The sequence below is a fragment of the Littorina saxatilis genome, linkage group LG10, assembly GCF_037325665.1.
Source record: "Littorina saxatilis isolate snail1 linkage group LG10, US_GU_Lsax_2.0, whole genome shotgun sequence".
Classification (NCBI taxonomy): Eukaryota; Metazoa; Mollusca; class Gastropoda; order Littorinimorpha; family Littorinidae; genus Littorina; species Littorina saxatilis.
In genome coordinates, this window is record NC_090254.1 from 49,211,112 (window position 1) to 49,232,308 (window position 21,197).

Sequence of the window (21,197 nt, forward strand, 5' to 3'; positions counted from 1 at the left end):
CCCTTTACTATAAGTACAGGCGTGACAGTGATTGTATATCTCATCCATTCACCCCTATCCCTTTACTATAAATACAGGCGTGACAGTGATTGTATATATCTCATCCATTCACCCCTATCCCTTTACTATAAGTACAGGCGTGACAGTGATTGTATCTCTCATCCATTCACCCCTATCCCTTTACTATAAGTACAGGCGTGACAGTGATTGTATCTCTCATCCATTCACCCCTATCCCTTTACTATAAGTACAGGCGTGACAGTGATTGTATCTCTCATCCATTCACCTCTATCCCTTTACTATAAGTACAGGCGTGACAGTGATTGTATCTCTCATCCATTCACCCCTATCCCTTTACTATAAGTACAGGCGTGACAGTGATTGTATCTCTCATCATTCACCTCTATCCCTTTACTATAAGTACAGGCGTGACAGTGATTGTATATCTCATCCATTCACCCCTATCCCTTTACTATAAGTACAGGCGTGACAGTGATTGTATCTCTCATCCATTCACCCCTATCCCTTTACTATAAGTACAGGCGTGACAGTGATTGTATCTCTCATCCATTCACCTCTATCCCTTTACTATAAGTACAGGCGTGACAGTGATTGTATATCTCATCCATTCACCCCTATCCCTTTACTATAAGTACAGGCGTGACAGTGATTGTATATCTCATCCATTCACCCCTATCCCTTTACTATAAGTACAGGCGTGACAGTGATTGTATCTCTCATCCATTCACACCTATCCCTTTACTATAAGTACAGGCGTGAAAGTGATTGTATATCTCATCCATTCACCCCTATCCCTTTACTATAAGTACAGGCGTGACAGTGATTGTATCTCTCATCCATTCACCCCTATCCCTTTACTATAAGTACAGGCGTGACAGTGATTGTATATCTCATCATTCACCCCTATCCCTTTACTATAAGTACAGGCATGACAGTGATTGTATCTCTCATCATTCACCCCTATCCCTTTACTATAAGTACAGGCGTGACAGTGATTGTATATATCTCATCCATTCACCCCTATCCCTTTACTATAAGTACAGGCGTGACAGTGATTGTATCTCTCATCCATTCACCCCTATCCCTTTACTATAAGTACAGGCGTGACAGTGATTGTATATATCATCCATTCACCTCTATCCCTTTACTATAAGTACAGGCGTGACAGTGATTGTATCTCTCATCCATTCACCCCTATCCCTTTACTATAAGTACAGGCGTGACAGTGATTGTATATATCATCCATTCACCTCTATCCCTTTACTATAAGTACAGGCGTGACAGTGGTTGTATCTCTCATCCATTCACCTCTATCCCTTTACTATAAGTACAGGCGTGACAGTGATTGTATCTCTCATCATTCACCCCTATCCCTTTACTATAAGTACAGGCGTGACAGTGACTGTATCTCTCATCCATTCACCCCTATCCCTTTACTATAAGTACAGGCGTGACAGTGATTGTATCTCTCATCCATTCACCTCTATCCCTTTACTATAAGTACAGGCGTGACAGTGATTGTATCTCTCATCCATTCACCTCTATCCCTTTACTATAAGTACAGACGTGACAGTGATTGTATCTCTCATCCATTCACCCCTATCCCTTTACTATAAGTACAGGCGTGACAGTGATTGTATCTCTCATCCATTCACCCCTATCCCTTTACTATAAGTACAGGCGTGACAGTGATTGTATCTCTCATCCATTCACCCCTATCCCTTTACTATAAGTACAGGCGTGACAGTGATTGTATCTCTCATCATTCACCCCTATCCCTTTACTATAAGTACAGGCGTGACAGTGGTTGTATCTCTCATCCATTCACCCCTATCCCTTTACTATAAGTACAGGCGTGACAGTGATTGTATCTCTCATCCATTCACCCCTATCCCTTTACTATAAGTACAGGCGTGACAGTGATTGTATCTCTCATCCATTCACCCCTATCCCTTTACTATAAGTACAGGCGTGACAGTGATTGTATATATCATCCATTCACCTCTATCCCTTTACTATAAGTACAGGCGTGACAGTGGTTGTATCTCTCATCCATTCACCTCTATCCCTTTACTATAAGTACAGGCGTGACAGTGATTGTATCTCTCATCCATTCACCTCTATCCCTTTACTATAAGTACAGACGTGACAGTGATTGTATATCTCATCCATTCACCCCTATCCCTTTACTATAAGTACAGGCGTGACAGTGATTGTATATCTCATCCATTCACCCCTATCCCTTTACTATAAGTACAGGCGTGACAGTGATTGTATCTCTCATCCATTCACCTCTATCCCTTTACTATAAGTACAGGCGTGACAGTGATTGTATCTCTCATCCATTCACCCCTATCCCTTTACTATAAGTACAGACGTGACAGTGAGTGTATCTCTCATCCATTCACCCCTATCCCTTTACTATAAGTACAGGCGTGACAGTGATTGTATCTCTCATCCATTCACCCCTATCCCTTTACTATAAGTACAGGCGTGACAGTGATTGTATCTCTCATCCATTCACCCCTATCCCTTTACTATAAGTACAGGCGTGACAGTGATTGTATCTCTCATCCATTCACCCCTATCCCTTTACTATAAGTACAGGCGTGACAGTGATTGTATCTCTCATCCATTCACCCCTATCCCTTTACTATAAGTACAGGCGTGACAGTGATTGTATCTCTCATCATTCACCCCTATCCCTTTACTATAAGTACAGGCGTGACAGTGACTGTATCTCTCATCCATTCACCTCTATCCCTTTACTATAAGTACAGGCGTGACAGTGACTGTATCTCTCATCATTCACCTCTATCCCTTTACTATAAGTACAGGCGTGACAGTGATTGTATCTCTCATCCATTCACCGCTATCCCTTTACTATAAGTACAGGCATGACAGTGATTGTATATCTCATCCATTCACCTCTATCCCTTTACTATAAGTACAGGCGTGACAGTGATTGTATCTCTCATCCGTTCACCCCTATCCCTTTACTATAAGTACAGGCGTGAGAGAGATTGTATCTCATCGGATTGTGGTGCGGTATGCTACTAAGCTGTGAGAAGAGAAATAGAGGATACTACGTGGCTTGCTGTGTGATACCTGGTTAACATGAGGTTGTTGTTTATAACTATTGAAATACAAAGCCAAAGCGAGCGTTTCATTATTTGAAAAAGCAACGAGTGTAAACGTGGTATCACACAGCAAGCCACGTGGTAATCTGTTACTCCTACAATCTGTACTTAAATGCCTTCTGCTTCAAATTTCCTGGAGTCGGAGTGTCATGCAGGAGACACGTAAATACAGAATGTAAGATACACAGAATACTTCATGGCTTGCAGTGCCACAATAGGTTTATACTTGTTTTGTTTTTTACAATTATCGAAAAGCTCATAATTTCCATATTTAAAAAATCAACTCTTGTAAACCTGGTGAACACAGCAAGCTATTTAGTATTCTCTATGTATCAAATGGCGGTCTCCTCACGTACGTGGGATAAATCTCGCTTCACTGTAGCTCAACTGATTAAACGAGACTTACAAAGGGACGGAGCTTCGCTGTAGCTCAACTGATTGAACGAGACTTACAAAGGGACGGAGCTTCATTGCAGCTCAACTGATTGAACGAGACTTACAAAGGGACGGAGCTTCACTGTAGCTCAACTGATTGAACGAGACTTACAAAGGGACGGAGCTTCGCTGTAGCTCAACTGATTGAACGAGACTTACAAAGGGACGGAGCTTCACTGTAGCTCAACTGATTGAACCAGACTTACAAAGGGATGAACAGTTGAATCGGCACCCTGTCGTTCACATTGGAAGAAATCAAAGAACTGCGTGTTGATCATTCGTCAAAGTGCATCGCGAAGGACAGGAGAGTAAAACCATCCTGACAATATATCCTTTATTGGTACCGCTATTTCAAACGAAGACAAAGCAACTCTTAAACCTGGGTCAGACTTGTACCTGAAAAAGGTTACTTTCAACTGAGCGCCAGGTCCGCAAAACACTGTGGGCAGAACTATCCGCGAAGCAGATCTGACGCTCCGGTACGGTACATGCACTGACCACATTGCTACACTTTGTTCCCAGGAAGCTACACTTTGTTCCCAGGAAGCTACACTTTGTTCCCTGGCAGCTACACTTTGTTCCCAGGAAGCTACACTTTGTTCCCAGGAAGCTACACTTTGTTCCCAGGAAGCTACACTTTGTTCCCAGGAAGCTACACTTTGTTCCCAGAAAGCTACACTTTGTTCCCTGGCAGCTACACTTTGTTCCTAGAAGCTACACTTTGTTCCCAGAAGCTACACTTTGTTCCCAGGAAGCTACACTTTGTTCCCTGGCAGCTACACTTTGTTCCCTAGAAGCTACACTTTGTTGCCAGGAAGCAACACTTTGTTCCCAGGAAGCTACACTTTGTTCCCAGAAGCTACACTTTGTTCCCGTGGCAGGAGAAATCTGAACAGCTCACCATGGCAGGACCGGGAAGCAGTCAGCAGACCAACAGCAGCAACTGGCGGCAGATCGTGACGTCACTCTACCCTGACGCTCTCACACGTACCTACTGTGTGCCCCCCGTCAATTTTAACAAGGTACCCTACGCCAGGGGCACTGTACACGGTACCGGTCACTCTGCGCTTGTGTTACACCCGCCATCTGGTGCCGCCCCTGTCCACAATGTTCCCCCGGTCAGTCAGCGACCAGTCCCGCCATCTCGGTACAGCCTGTTGACCCAAGAGCCCGACCCACAAGCCATACCTGACAATGTGCAGGAGAGCGACCTCCGGGATGACTTTGCCCAGAACCACATGATGGTCAACCTGCAAGAACTTGGCAACAGTCGTCACGAGGTCATGTTCATCCTGTCTCAGCTCAGTTTCGGCAACTACCTCAACCAGCCTGCCTACGCCGCGGCCACTGCACAGCTCCCACGACCATCACAGCTTGACACGAAGAAAACCAAATACTCTGATGGTGAGGCCGACTTTGTGTTGATCCACCGCCAGCACGGCATTCTGATCGGGGAGCTCAAGTCTGTGGGCAAGAGCCAGGCTTGTTCACAGAACCCACAACCTCCGGCCGATGCTGACGTGGCCAAGAGGGTGACGAAGGCGGTCAAGCAGCTGGACAGGTCGGAGACAGTGGTGAGGCACCTTGTGAGTGACGTGTCACCTGGCCTGACTGTGAGGAAAGCTCTGTTCCTGCCTTACGTCAGCACTGAGCAACTCGAGCGGGTCTTGGATAACGATCCACAGTTGAAACAGGTATTCTATGAGAGAGAGAGAGAGAGAGAGAGAGAGAGAGAGCGAGAGAGAGAGAGAGAGACAGAGAGAGAAAGAGAGAGAGAGAGAGACAGACAGAGAGAGAGAGAGAGAGAGAGAAAAAGAAAGAGAGAAAGAGAGAGAGACTCAGACTCAGACTCAGAACTTTATTACAAAAGGATAAAGGTTTTAGGCAAAGCCTATTCTTCCAACCTGTCCTTTATACAACACATAAAGACAGACGGACATAAAAAATAAAAATTCAATCATATAAGATACAGAATTACATTGTATGGATTGCAACACAATGTGCATTTAAGGAATTATATAGGGAGAACTCAAAAATGACAAAATTACATTGACACAGTTAAACCTTTCATTTTGAGAATTAAGTTGCTCAAATCAGCTACACATCCGTTAACACTAGTACAAAATGTTCAACAAAATAACAATCGAACAAGACATTTTATTCACGAATGATGTGTGAACGTGACTATCTCTTAAGGCTGGAGTACACTTTGGAGGCCCAATTTCAAAGTGATTAGGTAGTTTTAAAAGTTACTTTTTCTGTTAGTTCAATGTTTGCTTTATCAGGAAAATACAAAATATAAAGGGCTTAACGCGCAAAATTTTAAGATAACGACTGAAGTTTAAGCATAGGTATCAGATTTTTTCACGCAAACACTACTGAATAAGTTGCAATATTGTATTGTGAAAATGTAAACAAAATAACAATCAGATGATCACAAACTGAAGAAGAGAAATAGGGAAGCAAAATAGAACATTAAACGAAGTGATTTTACTTGTGAATTCGGAAAAAAATCCTTTTGTATCCATTTTGAAGCTCAATTTGAAGCATGGAACACCAACAAACATTGATTAAAAGTGTTAAAGTGATTACAGTGTTCAGAAATAGTGTTAGATACCAAGTTGAGTTATCCCTCTTTACCAATTTAAAAAAAAATATACCTCTTAACGCGCAAAATTTTGAACTGTGATGCTTTTACTACCCCCACCCCCTTCCCATTTGTCAGAAAAGAGTGCATATTATCTTCCAAATAGAAAAGCAGGGTAGTCAGATGATCAAAAACTTAAGAAGAGAAAGAGGGAAGCAAAATAGAACATCCAACATAATGATTTAACTTGTGAATTATGAGAAAACTATTTTTTTTACCCATTTGTGAAGCTTAATTTGAAACTTGGAACACAGACAAACATATATTAAAAGTGTTAAAGTGATTACAGTGTTCAGAAATAGTGTTAGATACCAAGTTGAGTTATCCCTCTTTACCACTGTTAAAAGAAATACACCTCTTGTCGCGCAAAATCTTGAACTGTGATACTTTTACTTCCCCCACCCCCTACCCATTTTTTCAGAAAAGAGTGCATAATTATTATCTACCAAATAGAAAAGCAGGGTAGTCAGATGATCAAAAACTTCAGAACAGAAATAGGGAAGCAAAATAGAACATCCAACATAGTGATTTAACTGGTGAATTCTAAAAAAACCCCACTTTTTTACTCATTTTATTAGCTTAATTTAAAGCTTGGAACTGAAGACAGAAAAAAAAATTAAAAGTGCTAAAGTGGTTACAGTGTTCAGAAATAGTGTTTGATACCAAGTTGAGTTATCCCTCTTCATCACAGTTAAAAAAAACACACCTCTTGTCGCGCAAAATCTTGAACTGTGATGCTTTTACTACCCCCACCCCCTACCCATTTTTCAGAAAAGAGTGCATATTATCTTTCAAATAGAAAAGCAGGGTAGTCATATGATCAAAACCTTAAAGAAGAGAAAGAGGGAAGCAAAATAGAACATCCAACATAATGATTTAACTTGTGAATTATTAAAAAACCATTTTTTTACCCATTTTTGAAGCTTAATTTGAAACTTGGAACACAGACAAACATAAATCAAAAGTGTTAAAGTGATTACAGTGTTCAGAAATAGTGTTAGATACCAAGTTGAGTTATCCCTCTTTACCAATTTAAAAAAAAATACACCTTAACGTGCAAAATTTTGAACTGTGATGCTTTTACTACCCCCACCCCCTTCCCATTTGTCAGAAAAGAGTGCATATTATCTTCCAAATAGAAAAGCAGGGTAGTCAGATGATCAAAAACTTAAGAAGAGAAAGAGGGAAGCAAAATAGAACATCCAACATAATGATTTAACTTGTGAATTATGAGAAAACTATTTTTTTTACCCATTTTTGAAGCTTAATTTAAAACTTGGAACACAAACAAACATAAATTAAAAGTGTTAAAGTGATTACAGTGTTCAGAAATAGTGTTAGATACCAAGTTGAGTTATCCCTCTTTACCACTGTTAAAAGAAATACACCTCTTGTCGGCCAAAATCTTGAACTGTGATACTTTTACTTCCCCCACCCCCTACCCATTTTTTCAGAAAAGAGTGCATATGTTCTGCGCGAACTTAGAATCCGGTTTCATTCTAGAATGGACCGGGTCCAGGTTGGAATTCTAACCCTGCGCAAGTACAGGGGTGCCATTCTAGAATGAAACCCTTGTTGCTGGTCCATTCTAGAATCGGCCGTGCGCAAGGTTGGAATTTGGGTCCAAGTTGGAATAGTCATTCCAGTTAGACTATCACACAGCCAAAGCCACAAATGTGGATTTTCTGTTTGTTTTTGTTTTTTGTGTGTTTGGTTTGCTTTTTTTTCTCGGGTTTTTTACACTTTACTCAAAGACATCGTGAATTGGGATTGTGATGTTCTGAAAGTGATTACGATTTTGAGAGACACTCAGCACTGATCGCTACGAACGGAAATTTCCGGACTGACAGTGTTTTGCCGATCTCGCTTGTAACTTTTAATCTTATTCATATACATGAAGTTGGTCTTCTGAATTGTGAAGATATAATGTCAACTTTTTTTAAAACCTGTGACAACAGCTCTATAACTCACTCTGTCCTTCTGTTGGTCTGTCTGTCGGTTAGTCGGTCTGACCGTCTGTCTGTCTGTCTGTCAAAAAAATTGTCAAAAAACCGGACATTTCCGAGAGGGAGACAGCGCTGACATTGCAAGCGGCCGCAACCGGCTCTCATCACAAAAACAACTGCCCTGCAAACAATACCGCCCTGGTAGTCCCCCTTGCTATGGTCTGCCTTTGTTTATTGCGTACTCAGGAGTGTCAACTTTCTTGACATGACATGACATCGCAAGATCGCCAAAGGATTTTTTTCAGGGGTAGACAAATCAGCCCCATTTTATCAAAGGGAAGGTGCAGGTGGAGATAATTCAAGGGAAGACAACTCTGTCTTACCTACAAACATTACGGCCCCCTTTATTCAAGGGTTTCATTCTAGAATGGCACCCCTGTACTTGCGCAGGGTTAGAATTCCAACCTGGACCCGGTCCATTCTAGAATGAAACCGGATTCTAAGTTCGCGCAGAACACATATATTATCTACCAAATAGAAAAGCAGGGTAGTCAGATGATCAAAAACTGAAGAACAGAAATAGGGAAGCAAAATAGAACATCCAACATAGTGATTTAACTGGTGAATTCTGAAAAAAACCCACTTTTTTACTCATTTTATTAGCTGAATTTTAAAGCTTGGAAGACAGAGAGAAAAAAATGAAAGTGCTAAAGTGGTTACAGTGTTCAGAAATAGTGTTTGGTACCAAGTTGAGTTATCCCTCTTCATCACAGTTAAAAGAAACACACCTCTTGTCGTGCAAAATCTTGAACTGTGATGCTTTTACTACCCCCACCCCCTACCCATTTTTCAGAAAAGAGTGCATATTATCTTCCAAATAGAAAAGCAAGGTAATCAGATGATCAAAAAATTAAGAAGATAAATAGGGAAGCAAAATAGAATATCCAAAATAGTGATTTAACTGTAGATTTCAGAAGAAAAAAAACCTTTTTTTTAATCATTTTTGAAGCTGAATTAGAAGTTTGGAAGACAGAAGAAAAAAAAGAAAAAAAGTGCTAAAGTGGTTACAGTGTTCAGAAATAGTGTTAGATACCAAGTTGAGTTTTTGCTCTTTATAAAAGAAACACACCTCTTGTCGCGCAAAATCTTGAACTGTGATCCTTTTACTACCCCCGCCCTCTACCCATTTGAACAGAAAAGAGTGCATAATTTGTATTCTCTTCCAATTAGAAAAATAAGTAAAAGCAACTGGACATTTTTAAAATACATCTTTTCTGTCAGTCCAAGGATTGCTTAGTCCATTAAAAACAAACAGACTAGGATTTAACGCACCCATTTTAAGAAAAAGTTAACATGATAATTGATATATCAGACTTTTTTTATGCAATTACTACTGAAGATTCCAGACCAGGTAAAACAATCATTTTATATCCTTTGTCACATTTTTTTTTTATATAAATCTATCTATAGCGAGTCTTGTCTCTTTGTGTCATTTAGTTATTTTCAAGAATTCTATCCTGGCAACAACAACAACAAAAACACCTACCTACCTACCCTATTTTTTTTTAGCCATGTTAATAGAAACAGACAATTTATTTGTTTTGGCCTAAAGATCTTGAAACATTTGTTTTAATAGAGAAATAACAAGTACAGCCATTATAGGTATTAGCTGTGTCACTCGAATTTCTTTGTCAGGCTGAAACTTAGCTGTTGCGTTGGTGTCTGCTGTGTGTATCTGGGTCCAAAGCAACTTTCACATTCTCATCTACACACTCACGTTACACAAGTATATATATATACAATTCCACCCACAGAGGCGTTCGGGGATGGGGGTCTCGCACTCGGGCGAATCACACCACAAAATACAAAGTATAACGTACACAGATTTTACTATTGAACCAAAAAGCAAATTAAATCATGAATAAATCAATCAAGCAAAACTTCCACACAATGACACACTCACTCTCGGTTCACACTGCGCTCTGGACGTGCACACTTGGCAGCACGTATATACCGTTCCGGCACCGTTTGTCTTCCTGCAAGTCCAGCATAGGCACACGATTGTCCAAGAATCACAATAATCCTCGTGAATGTCACAGCAGGCATAGTAGAAAAGTCCAAGAGGGTGCGTTGATGGTGGTAATCCGGTGTACACACACACACACACACACACACACACACACACACACACACACACACACACTCCGGTTTGGTAAGTAAAAGTTACCTGATAAATAATGTAGCCTGTGGATTTCAAGAACGGGGAGACTGGTCAGACAGGAAGAGCCGTTTCACATTTCCGATGTTCAGCGATAAACTTGTTTTCTTCGAGAGTTCGATCTTCGTGCGATTCTGGCGCGTTGTCATCAAGAACGTAAAAAAACACCAGGATATAATCATGATGCCTCTCTACAAAAACCAGGCAGTCTAGGAACTCTTCATCTAAAGTCAGTCAGTATTAGCCCCTCAACACAATCCTCATCTTGTCCCATAGTGATTTCTGCCGCCAAAGAACGTGTGGTTCTTAACTCACAAGACAGATTTGTCGTCTTCCATTGCGAAATTCAGATCTACCCCAACTACGTGCATTGATCTGAGCAATAAAATGTAGATGCGATAATCTGCAAACATCTCTTCAACACAATCTACATCTTGTCCCATCGTGATTTCTGTCGGCAAAGAACATGTGGTTCTCAACTCACAAGACCGATTTGTCATCTTTCAGAAATTCAGATCTGCCCCAAGTACGTGCAATAAAATGTAGAAGCGATAATCTGAAAAAAAATCTTTTCGCGTGAACGCTGCCACGTTGTCATCAGTCCGATGTCTTTTATCCAGAGCAGGGATGAACACACTTTTTCATCAGTAGTTTGTTATGTTTATCCGCAGACTGCTTTCCATTACTTGTCGTCTGTTTTAGCTTGACTCGTGGGGTTCTTCAGCCAGGCAAAAAGTGCTTGTTTACTGACACGTTCTCACGCACGACATGTCGTAAATGCAAGTTCTAACGATTGTTTTTTATTGCACTGATAGAGAATGTCGATATTTGTAAACGTCTGCCATTTCCTAATGTTTATTTCATTATTTTGCATTCGGATATGGCTAGTAAGTGGATAATCTGTTACGACACGAAACGCGTTCTAAATCCGGGAAGGGAGGCTACTCCAACGTAGAAGGGAGGCTACTCCAACGTACTTTCCAAAGTGTGCTCCAGCCTTAATTAAGGGCAGACACCACAGTGAAAAAGGTGATTTTTTTGTTCCATGGTCATTCCCATTTTCTTTCTGATTCTGCATTTTGAACCTCTTCTGGTTACTCTGATGTATTTATTTTAGATCAGAATGAATCATAAACGGTCAAAACGGGTAAATAAACAATGTATGTGTATGCAATTATGTATTAAAAAACACGACTGTGAGTTAAAAAACATCGTCAAGCGTGGTCACGTTTGTATGACTGGGAGGAGTTGTCTTTTCTTTGCGAAGTTGGTGGATGACACACAACGGGAATTTCCGTTTACGGATTTCGCGCCGTTTGTAACAGCAACTGTGAAAGACATTCCAATGAGCCGAAGAGAACCGATGAAGATTCCGGAAGATTCCGTATGAACAGTTTTCGGTACTGACCAATCGAATCGCGGATATTAAACTTCGTTTATGCTCGGTCTAGGTTCGGTTCAATTCGGCCTTCCCAGAATGCAGTATTCTTGATTTCCGCAAGAGCTTGCCAAAGGCGATGTGTAGCACCTTCGGCTGCGATTTTTCTTGGATATCTTTCTTGAAACTTCAGTTGGTCACAAGTTTTGCCCCGAGTTCAGTGCTAGACATGCAAATGAGAAGAAAATCGGGTAGATTCAGGTCAGTTACAGAGGCTCGCGTGACAGAAGTTTAAACAGAAAGTCCGAATCGATAGCGTCGTCTGCTATTGCTACGAACGAATCGGAAGAACAAGTGCGTGCATTTTACTTCTTCGAGAAGGGAAATTGGCAGGAAACTATGCTTCTTCACTTGAGATGGGATGGAGCAAGAAATCACCATCGGTGGTGTACGTGTGAAGCATGTTTCCATGAGTGTTTTGAACCAGGACTTATTTTAGAGTTGCGGAGCGGACTGCCACGACGGTAGATACGGACTACACGGAGTTCGCCATCTCTGACAACGAGAAGGCAGGCCTTATGGTAATCTTTTCTCCGGAAAATAAAAGCAAAGCAAATAAACCGCTTACAAGAAGAACAATCAATACGAAAATGACTTTGTTCAGCCATGGTGCAACACCAGGCATCTCCGGGGAAGTCTGGTGCAGTTGAATACTAGCGCAAGGAGAGCAGGGAAGATGCCAAGCAGCAAATGAGCCGGTTCGGTATGTATTTGTTTTCTTCTTTTAAAAAATATATTAGTAAATACAATTTGTTGGTTATGTGTGCGGCTCTGGCTCTGTGTTTGTGTGTGTGATTGTTGTGCTGAAGTACAGAATCAAAGTAACAACATCCTGATGCAAAGAAACTGAATAGGATGCACAGTCTCAGAGTCTGTTATGGGTTGCTACTGTGAAGCTTGGTGGTCACCAGGTTTGTCAGTGTTGGGGGAAAACATCTGTTCTTTGCTCATTTATTTTCTCAAGTATAATAGCTTCCTCCTGTGATCACAGGTGTTTTTTTTTATAGCATAAACAAACATGCATTCGCATGTCCCAGTGAGTGAACATTGCAGACCATAATTACACCCCCGGTATAGGGGTGTGTATAGGTTTCACTCGTTTATTAAGGTTTCTGCATGCGATGGATGTGCAATTGCTGTAAACCAGACCGTTCACTAGCTCTCAACCACCTCAGCACCATTCACATGTTTTTTCAACAGCTATTCATCACTGCTTGACTGTCAGCACTTACATACGCATGCGCACAAATAGCATCTTATTACATAACAATACCTTTTTTAAATGGGGGGGGGGGGGGGGGGGGGGGGGGGGGGGTGGGGGTTATATATGTGAATAGCAGTATTTGGGTTTTTCTTAGACATATTAATTTAGAATTTATATTTGTCTCTACAGATGCAGAGGTGGAAGCTGGAGAGGAGCTTCAGAAGTGCCCATGGCATTGCAAGGCAATTCACAGAAATCAACCCAAATATTGTTGTATAAAAAATAAAGGACACTGTTAAACGACTCACTGACTATTCAATTCAAGTCCAAAAGAGGTCCAAGACAAGCGGCTCGACTGGTAACAAGTTGGGAATTATGAATGGGCATACTTTATGCAGCGTGCGCATTACTGATGAGAGTTGATCATTGCGACCTCGGAACAGGTTATTTGGTGCTTGCGGAACACTGTTTTTTTTTCTTTTTTCTTTTGTTGAATTTAGTTTTTGTTTTTCTTATGGAATCAAGCAAGAATTGATTTCAGAGTCAGCGTTGTTTTGTTACATGTAGGTAAATTTTTGTGTACAATAATTCAATTTTCTTCACGTTTTGTGCATTTTCTCAAAACTACATTTATGTCACTTCAAAAGCCTGAGCCATGTTTTCTAATAAACTTCCGTTGTTGAAACTTTGCATACATCTTAAGTAATATATTTTCTCAAAAATGTTCAGAACGTATTGTGGAATTTGTGTGTGTGTGAGAAGTTATATAATTTTTTGTGATGTTTTTTCATAAAATTCAACATCACTCATTTTTATCACTAATATCTTTTTTAAGAATTGACAGATCAAAAATATTCTCTGAACAAATTTTTGGCATTGTATTAAAGTACACATAACAAGCTTCAAAACAAAATTCCATGCAGTTTTATAAAAGCCTTACTATTTTGAAAATGTGCTGTTTGGCGGCCATCTTGGATTGCTACCATGGCAACCGACTGTACAATTTTATTTTTTTTACTATTTTCTAAGGAGATAGACTGAATACTTTAATTCTAAAAAAAAATTAGACTCGAGAGTTATTAAACACAAAAAATCACTCTGAACACTGGTGTCTCCCCTTAAACATTTTCACTGAAGTTGCATTTCTTATCTGTTGGGGGAGGGAGTTCCAGAGAAACGCTCCCGAGAAGGCTAAGCTCGATTTGTAGAGGTCTATGCGAGGTATAGGAGGGATTTTTTGGGGGGACCCATATCTTTTTGTGGCATGTTTGAAATGTGATTGCAAATATTTAGGACAGTCGTCATTTAGAATTTTATACATGAACACAGCCTTGTTTAACGTCAACTGATCTTTCAGGGGGAGGAAATTCAAGAGCTTTAGTTTATCATCCGTGGACCTATTCAAATCATGCAGAATAAGTTTTGCAGCTCGGCGATGTAGGGAATTGAGTCTTTTTAAATGAACGTCACTGCAGTTATCCCAAAGTGTTGAGGCGAAGTTTATATGAGGCATTATGTGGGCGTAATAGAACATTTTGAGTGCTTCGGAATTGGCGTAATGCCTTAATTTTGATAACAGGTACAAATTCTTTGATACTACTTTGCAAATATTACTCAGATGAGTTTGCCATTTCAACTCTTGATCAATGGTAACACCTAATAGTCTATGTTCCCTAACTTGCTGCACTTGAGTTGAGCCAACTGACAGTTGTAATAGTAAAGGACTTAACTGGTGTTTTTGTCTCGTGGTTATCACCATACTCTTTGTTTTAATCGGATGAATGATCATTGCATTAGAAACGCACCACTCAGTGATTTCATCGAGAGAGCGAGAGAGAGAGAGAGAGAGAGAGAGAGAGAGAGAGAGAGAGACAGAGACAGAAACAGAGAATGGGAAAGAGAGAGAGATAAAGAGAGAGAGAACGAGAGAGAGAGAGATTAAAAGACAGAGAATGGGGGGAAAAAGAGAGAAAGAGAGAGATAGAGAGACAGAGAATGCGAAACAGAGAGAGAGAGAGAGAGAGAGAGAGAGAGAGAGAGAGAGAGAGAGAGAGAGAGATATCTATCATTCAGGGGGTGCTCATATCACATTGACAGTTTCTATGTTGCAGGCGGTGTGTCGGAGCCTAGGTGCAGGCTCAGCAGCGGAAGCCTCACAGCTGTGTTGTTGCTCTGACCAACTGTCCCAGCCTGCATCGTACTGGCACGGGACACCCGCCGTTTTATCACAGCTAAGCACCTGGTGGCAACACAGGATGGCCTGTAGTGTGTACACTCTGCTCACTGATGACAAGTATCTGGACATCGTGGCCAGGTGAGAGAAGTTATTGCATTGTATTTATTTTGCGTCAGTTTTGGGACAGAAAATAATTGTTGTTTGTGTTTATCTGTACTCCGTTTCTGGCAGCCCGCACTTTTGCTTTTGTGGGAGGGGTGAATTTTCTTTGGAGCAAAATATATATTAAAGAGATTTCTTACGTTTCCGCGTAAACTATGTTTTGTTACCCCCCCCCCCCCCCCCCCCCCCCCCCCTTGACCAAAACATGATTAGAGAGACTTGAATTGAATTGAACTGAACTGAATTTTATTATTCGAGAGTGACAGAATAAGCAATGTAAACATGCTTTTGTTTCTTCCGGCCCGCGTCCATTGAGGGGTAACTCAATATGAGGAATAAACAGAAGCTTAAGTTACCTACATTACACCGTCTGCATCCGTCGGTCCCGTGGGGCCATGGATCTGCGCCTGGGAGGATTGTTCAGTTGGCACTGGAACGGCTGTGTAGACCCATGCGTGGGTGGCAGTTTCTACCGCAGCGACCACACTTGTGAACAGAGTCTGAGGATGTTCATTCACTGCTGTTCTTTTCTTTGGCTCAGAGCCTTTTCACTTCCGAGGCTAGTTGGAGCTTCTCTTCTTCCTTGGCTAGGCCTCTTTCCAGCGGGCTCGGTCTTAGGCAAGGTCTTCCCAACTGTTAATGTACAGTACGACTGACACAATTTTAGCAATCAATATGACATTTCAAGATTCATTATGATTCATAAGCAATGATAGAAAATTATAACAAATAGCTATTTGTTTAAACAAAAAAATCTCAGCCTGTTATGTTATCATAATAAAAGCGAGAGAGAGAGAGAGAGAGAGAGATTAACGATTAACGATTAACGATTAACGAGTTTATTGCATTTAGGCAACATGCCCCTTGCAATGGGGGGAAAAAACGTGGCAAAAACAACGTCAAGGACAAACATAAATGTAATACTGGTGGACTATCTAGTCCATCAGAAAAAGTAATTGTGATATTATATAATATGTACATTACAATGACGGCCATAGCCGGTTAAATAGTGTAGTTAAGTTGTCGCCTTTTCTGCTATTGTTCAGGATTTGCAATCAGCTCTTGTCTAAGTTTTAAACAATCAAAAATAAATGATGCCAGCATTTCCTGATTTTCAATATTCATTAAGTTGACAAAATTTCTAGCTCTCAAACAATTATTGAATAGAATGTTTAAAGAAAACTGTTGTCTTATATTTGAATAGGCTTGGCAGGCGAAGATGAAATGAATTTCATCCTCCTCCGCCAGACCACACAAGGGACATAATTCCAATCGTCTATTTACATTGTATCTGTGCCTGTTGCAATACAAGTCGTTTATGCCAACTCTAAATCGGACCAGAACGTCTCTATAACGTCTAATATGCAAACTTGATAAGTAATGTTCATACTGTAAAATAGTTTTGAAGCTTCGATAGGTCACAAATCGTTCACTATCAAATAACTTTGCATGCCAGTCTTGTTGATAGCAATCGAGCAAACGCTGCTTAAGCATCTTCAAAAAGCCAGTTTTATTACCGACCTGCTGCTCAATCCAAGAATAGCCAAAACCCAGGCGAAACACATGGTTTTTAATGTCACTAGCCCAAGTCTTGATCCCTCTTTCCTCTAAACGTTTAAGATGATCATAAATTGCTCTTGGAATTCTATGGGAAGGCATTTCTAATAGTTTTAGCCAGTATTTAATTGCTTTCATAAGGGAATTGATAAAAAGTGGGTGTCTGCCCAATTCACCATATATCATGGTATTAGGCGTTTTCTGACTCACTGATAAAAGCTTCTTGCATGCATACATTTGGACCCGTTCAATTTCCGCAATTTCTTTTACACCCCATATTTCGGACGCATACAAAAGAGCAGGCTGAACTTGGAGGTCGAACAAACGCAAAAATACTTTTATATCATTACATTCTATTCTCCATAATGCCCGTAAAATATCCATCACTTTTTTCTTTGCTCGTGCAGCGATTTGCTCCATTGCTGTACATATTGAAAGTTTAGTTGTCAGTGTAAAGCCTAAGTAAGTGTAAGAGTTAACCACTTCTAGTAGATCACCGTTTAAATACCATTTCTCACGCGCTGCTAGGTAGCCTCCCTTGCGGAATACCATCACTTTAGTCTTACTAAGGTTGACTGACAGTCCCAGTCTACCGGAGGCCCTAGCAAGCACATTTAACTGGTTCTGCAGGCCAACAACCGTGTGTGAAACAAGGGCTAAATCATCTGCAAATAATAAAGCGAACATTTCTTCTATTAGGTTAGATAAAGTGATGCCATGTCTTCCGTCTCTTTTTAATTCTTCAGCAACCTCGTTAATAAATAGGGCAAACAATTTCGGTGACAATAAACAGCCTTGTTTCAGACCGATTGGTGATCCAAAGAACTCTGTATAGTCCTGACCAGCTCTGACGCAGCAGAGAACATTTTCATACATGCTCTTTAAAATTTTAAGCATTTTTCTAGACAATCCTTTCCGGCATAAGCATGCCCATAGCTTGTTTCTATTAATAGAATCGAATGCCCGACGGTAATCTATGAAAGCAACAAAAACCTTTTTATTTTGCGCTAAACTTTTCTGGATTATAGTGTAAAGTGAGAAAATGTGATCAACAGTCGAGTATCCGGCTCTAAAGCCTGCTTGTTCTTCTACAATTTGTTCAGTTTCTTCCATCCACTGCGTCAGCCGCTTGTTCAAAATGTGCGTGAATATTTTACTGACAACACTAACAAGAGAAACACCTCTATAATTTCCCGGATCGTCTGTGTCCCCTTTTTTGAAAATAGGCACAATGATGGACTTGGACCAGAATTCCGGGAAATACCCCGTTTCAAGAAGAGCATTGAGGTAGTCATGTAAAAAAGGCATTACATTAATAGTCTTTATTACTTCAGCAGGTATTCCGTCCCAACCACTAGCTTTGTTTCGTTTGAGGTGTCCTATAGCATCCTTAATTTCTTCAGAAACAATAGGTCTGTCTGTTATGTGACAATAGTCTGTCGGCTCTGCATTTATAATTATATCTTCTTGGTCGCTTTGGTTTTCATCATTCGCGTTTAACAGAGTTTCAAAATGTTCCTGCCATTGGTCTAAACTAATGTTAGCTTTAGGTTGGGATTTTCTCAACATTGTGCGTACAGTACTCCAAAATTGGAGACCATCACCAGAAGAATCGACTAAAGCATTAACTTGTCTTTTTTTGAAGCACTCCTTTTTTTCCTTCAGTAATTCTTTATATTCTTTCCTATAATGACAATATACTAACCTATTCAAATCCGTTTTCGCTTTTCTATACTCTCTCAAAGCTCCTCTTGCTCCAGTTTTTTTCAACCTACAATCATTATCAAACCAAGATGAGAGAGAGAGAGAGAGAGAGAGAGAGAGAGAGAGAGAGAGAGAGAGAGAGAGAAAGAAAGAGAGAGAGAGAGAGAGAGAGTGAGAGAGAGAGAGAGAGAGAAAGGGAGAGAGAGAGAGAGAGAGAGAGAGAGAGAGAGAGAGAGAGAGAGAGAGAGAGCGAGAAAGAGAGAGTTTTCACAATCATCACCTCACAAATAACAACCAAAGAAACCAACGAACGAACACTTTCCTCAACCGGTGTCCGACATAAGCTCGAACGACAAAAGCTCGAACGACAAAATCTCGAACGACAAATGCTCGAATGGACAAATACTCGACGCGACAAAAGCTCGACGCGACATATGCTCGAACGACAAATGCTCGAATGGACAAATGCTCGACGCGACAAAAGCTCGACGCGACATATGCTCGAACGACAGAAGCTCGACCGGACAAATGCTCGATGCGACAAAAGCTCGACGCGACATATGCTCGAACGACAGAAGCTCGACCGGACTGTAGAATGATGCTGTCAAAACTACTTTGATAACGTCATATCTGAAACTGTCACGGTGATGTTGTTTTAGTTTCGAGCGACAAATTGACTGAATTCAAGTTTGTTTGATATCACATTGTTGTTGTTGTTGTTGTTGTTGTTGTTGTTGTTGTTGTTGTTGTTGTTGTTGTTGTTGTTGTAAGCACGCCGTTGCTGGATTTCGAGCGACAAATTGACTAAATTTGTTTAATATCACGTTGTTGGTTTAAACAAGTTAACTTTATTTCTGAATTGATACTCACAGCAAGCAAACAAACAGTCGTCCATCTGCCTGTTCCGCTTACCTGAACCTTTCCTGATAAACAGTCAATCCCGGGCCAAATCAAATTAATAACATTGACAAATCTAAACCCCGACACGATCTTCCCCCTTCTTTTTTCTCTTCGTTCTTTTTTTCTTCTATCCTCTTCTCTCTCTCTCTCTCTCTCTCTCTCTCTCTCTCTCTCTCTCTCTCTCTCTCTCTCTCTCTCTCTCTCTCTCTCTCTCTCTCTCTCTCTCTCTCTCTCTCTCTTGCAGACAGATTTTAAAATAACACAAAATAAACAGACAGGCAAAATAACACCGAGAAGGACACGCACAGACACGTTCGATCTTTCGTCGCGTCGAGCTTATGTCCATTCGAGCTTTTATCGCATCGAGCTTTTGTCGCGTCGAGCATTTGTCCATTCGAGCATTTGTCGTTCGAGCATATGTCGCGTCGAGCTTTTGTCGCGTCGAGCATTTGTCCATTCGAGCATTTGTCGTTCGAGCATATGTCGCGTCGAGCTTTTGTCGCGTCGAGCATTTGTCCATTCGAGCATTTGTAGTTCGAGATTTTGTCGTTCGAACTTTTGTCGTTTGAGCTTATGTCATGTACCCTCCTCAACACCCGACACTTTTGCTGTGAGTCAGGTTCAAAAACCAAAATTTTCTTTTTAAAATTCACTTACTTTGTGACTTGTATCACCACTACATATTAAGCTTTAAGTACAGCAGACACAATCATTAAAGCCCATCTGTGTTGCAGGTTTGTGGGACCGGCCACCACGGTGTCTGTCCCCTGCTACAACGGTGTCCGTGTGGAGGTGCGGACTGCAGGACAGGCGGTGGCGGAACTGGGGCGGAGGCTGGCACTTCTGGTTCTGACCTTGCAACAACTTGACCTCATGAATAGAAACCCGCGACTGGTCTGCTTGACAGGTCCCCCTGGCACTGGTTAGTAACATACATGTATGTTTCATCATCATCATCATCACCATCATCATCATCATCATCATCATCATCATCATCATCATCATCATCATCATCATCATCATCAATATTCTTGTGTTTTTGTGTGTGTGTGTTGTTGCATTGTCAATATGTTTTTATTATCTACCTCACAACATGTGTACACATTGTATTTTTGACCTCCTATACTGGACATAAGTTTCAGACTGTACAACAATTCTTTCGAATTAATTTTAAATATTCATGTGTATGTGCATAAGAAAATGTGTCAGTCATGTACATTGATCAGGATCTCCCTTAACCTTCGCCCGACCGGGTTATCGACTACACACCGAAGACATCGTGGGGCCGTGCGGACCCATGCTTGTCAAAGAAGGAAAAAAATGCATAACCTTCCGTAGACCCGTGCTTTCCAAAGAAGCAAAAACGTGCATCCCCTTCCGTAGACGCCGTGGTTAAATTTCTGCGAGAAGTAATTACATTAAATTATTAATTTAATTATTACCGTGCGGACTAAAGCTTCTCAAACAATTAAAAACGTGCATACCCTTCTGTAGACGTCGTGGGGCCGTGTGGACCCACATTGTTATGTATCAATGTCGCTCCACGCAACTTGCTTATCAACTCCAACATCAAACAGATGGTATACAATGATGTTTAGAGCCAAGACCTGAACCCGAATATGTTCCATGCTGACCTCCACTTCTCCGCA

At 40.9% G+C, this 21,197-nt stretch overlaps 1 protein-coding gene across 2 annotated transcripts in view; it reads left to right on the top strand.

The window, feature by feature from the left end:
* Positions 1-3,060: 3,060 nt before the first annotated feature.
* LOC138978999 (uncharacterized) overlaps positions 3,061-21,197 on the top strand; it is a 149,701-nt gene continuing 131,564 nt past the window's right edge. Inside the window, exons 1-3 of one of the 2 annotated variants that reach the window (XM_070351813.1) lie at positions 3,061-5,290; positions 15,161-15,363; positions 20,283-20,455. In XM_070351813.1, coding sequence (XP_070207914.1) covers positions 4,499-5,290; positions 15,161-15,363; positions 20,283-20,455 — 1,168 coding nt within the window. In that variant the 5' untranslated portion in view covers positions 3,061-4,498. The remainder of the gene's footprint in view (positions 5,291-15,160; positions 15,364-20,282; positions 20,456-21,197) is intronic. The other variant, XM_070351812.1, reaches the window with a different exon arrangement.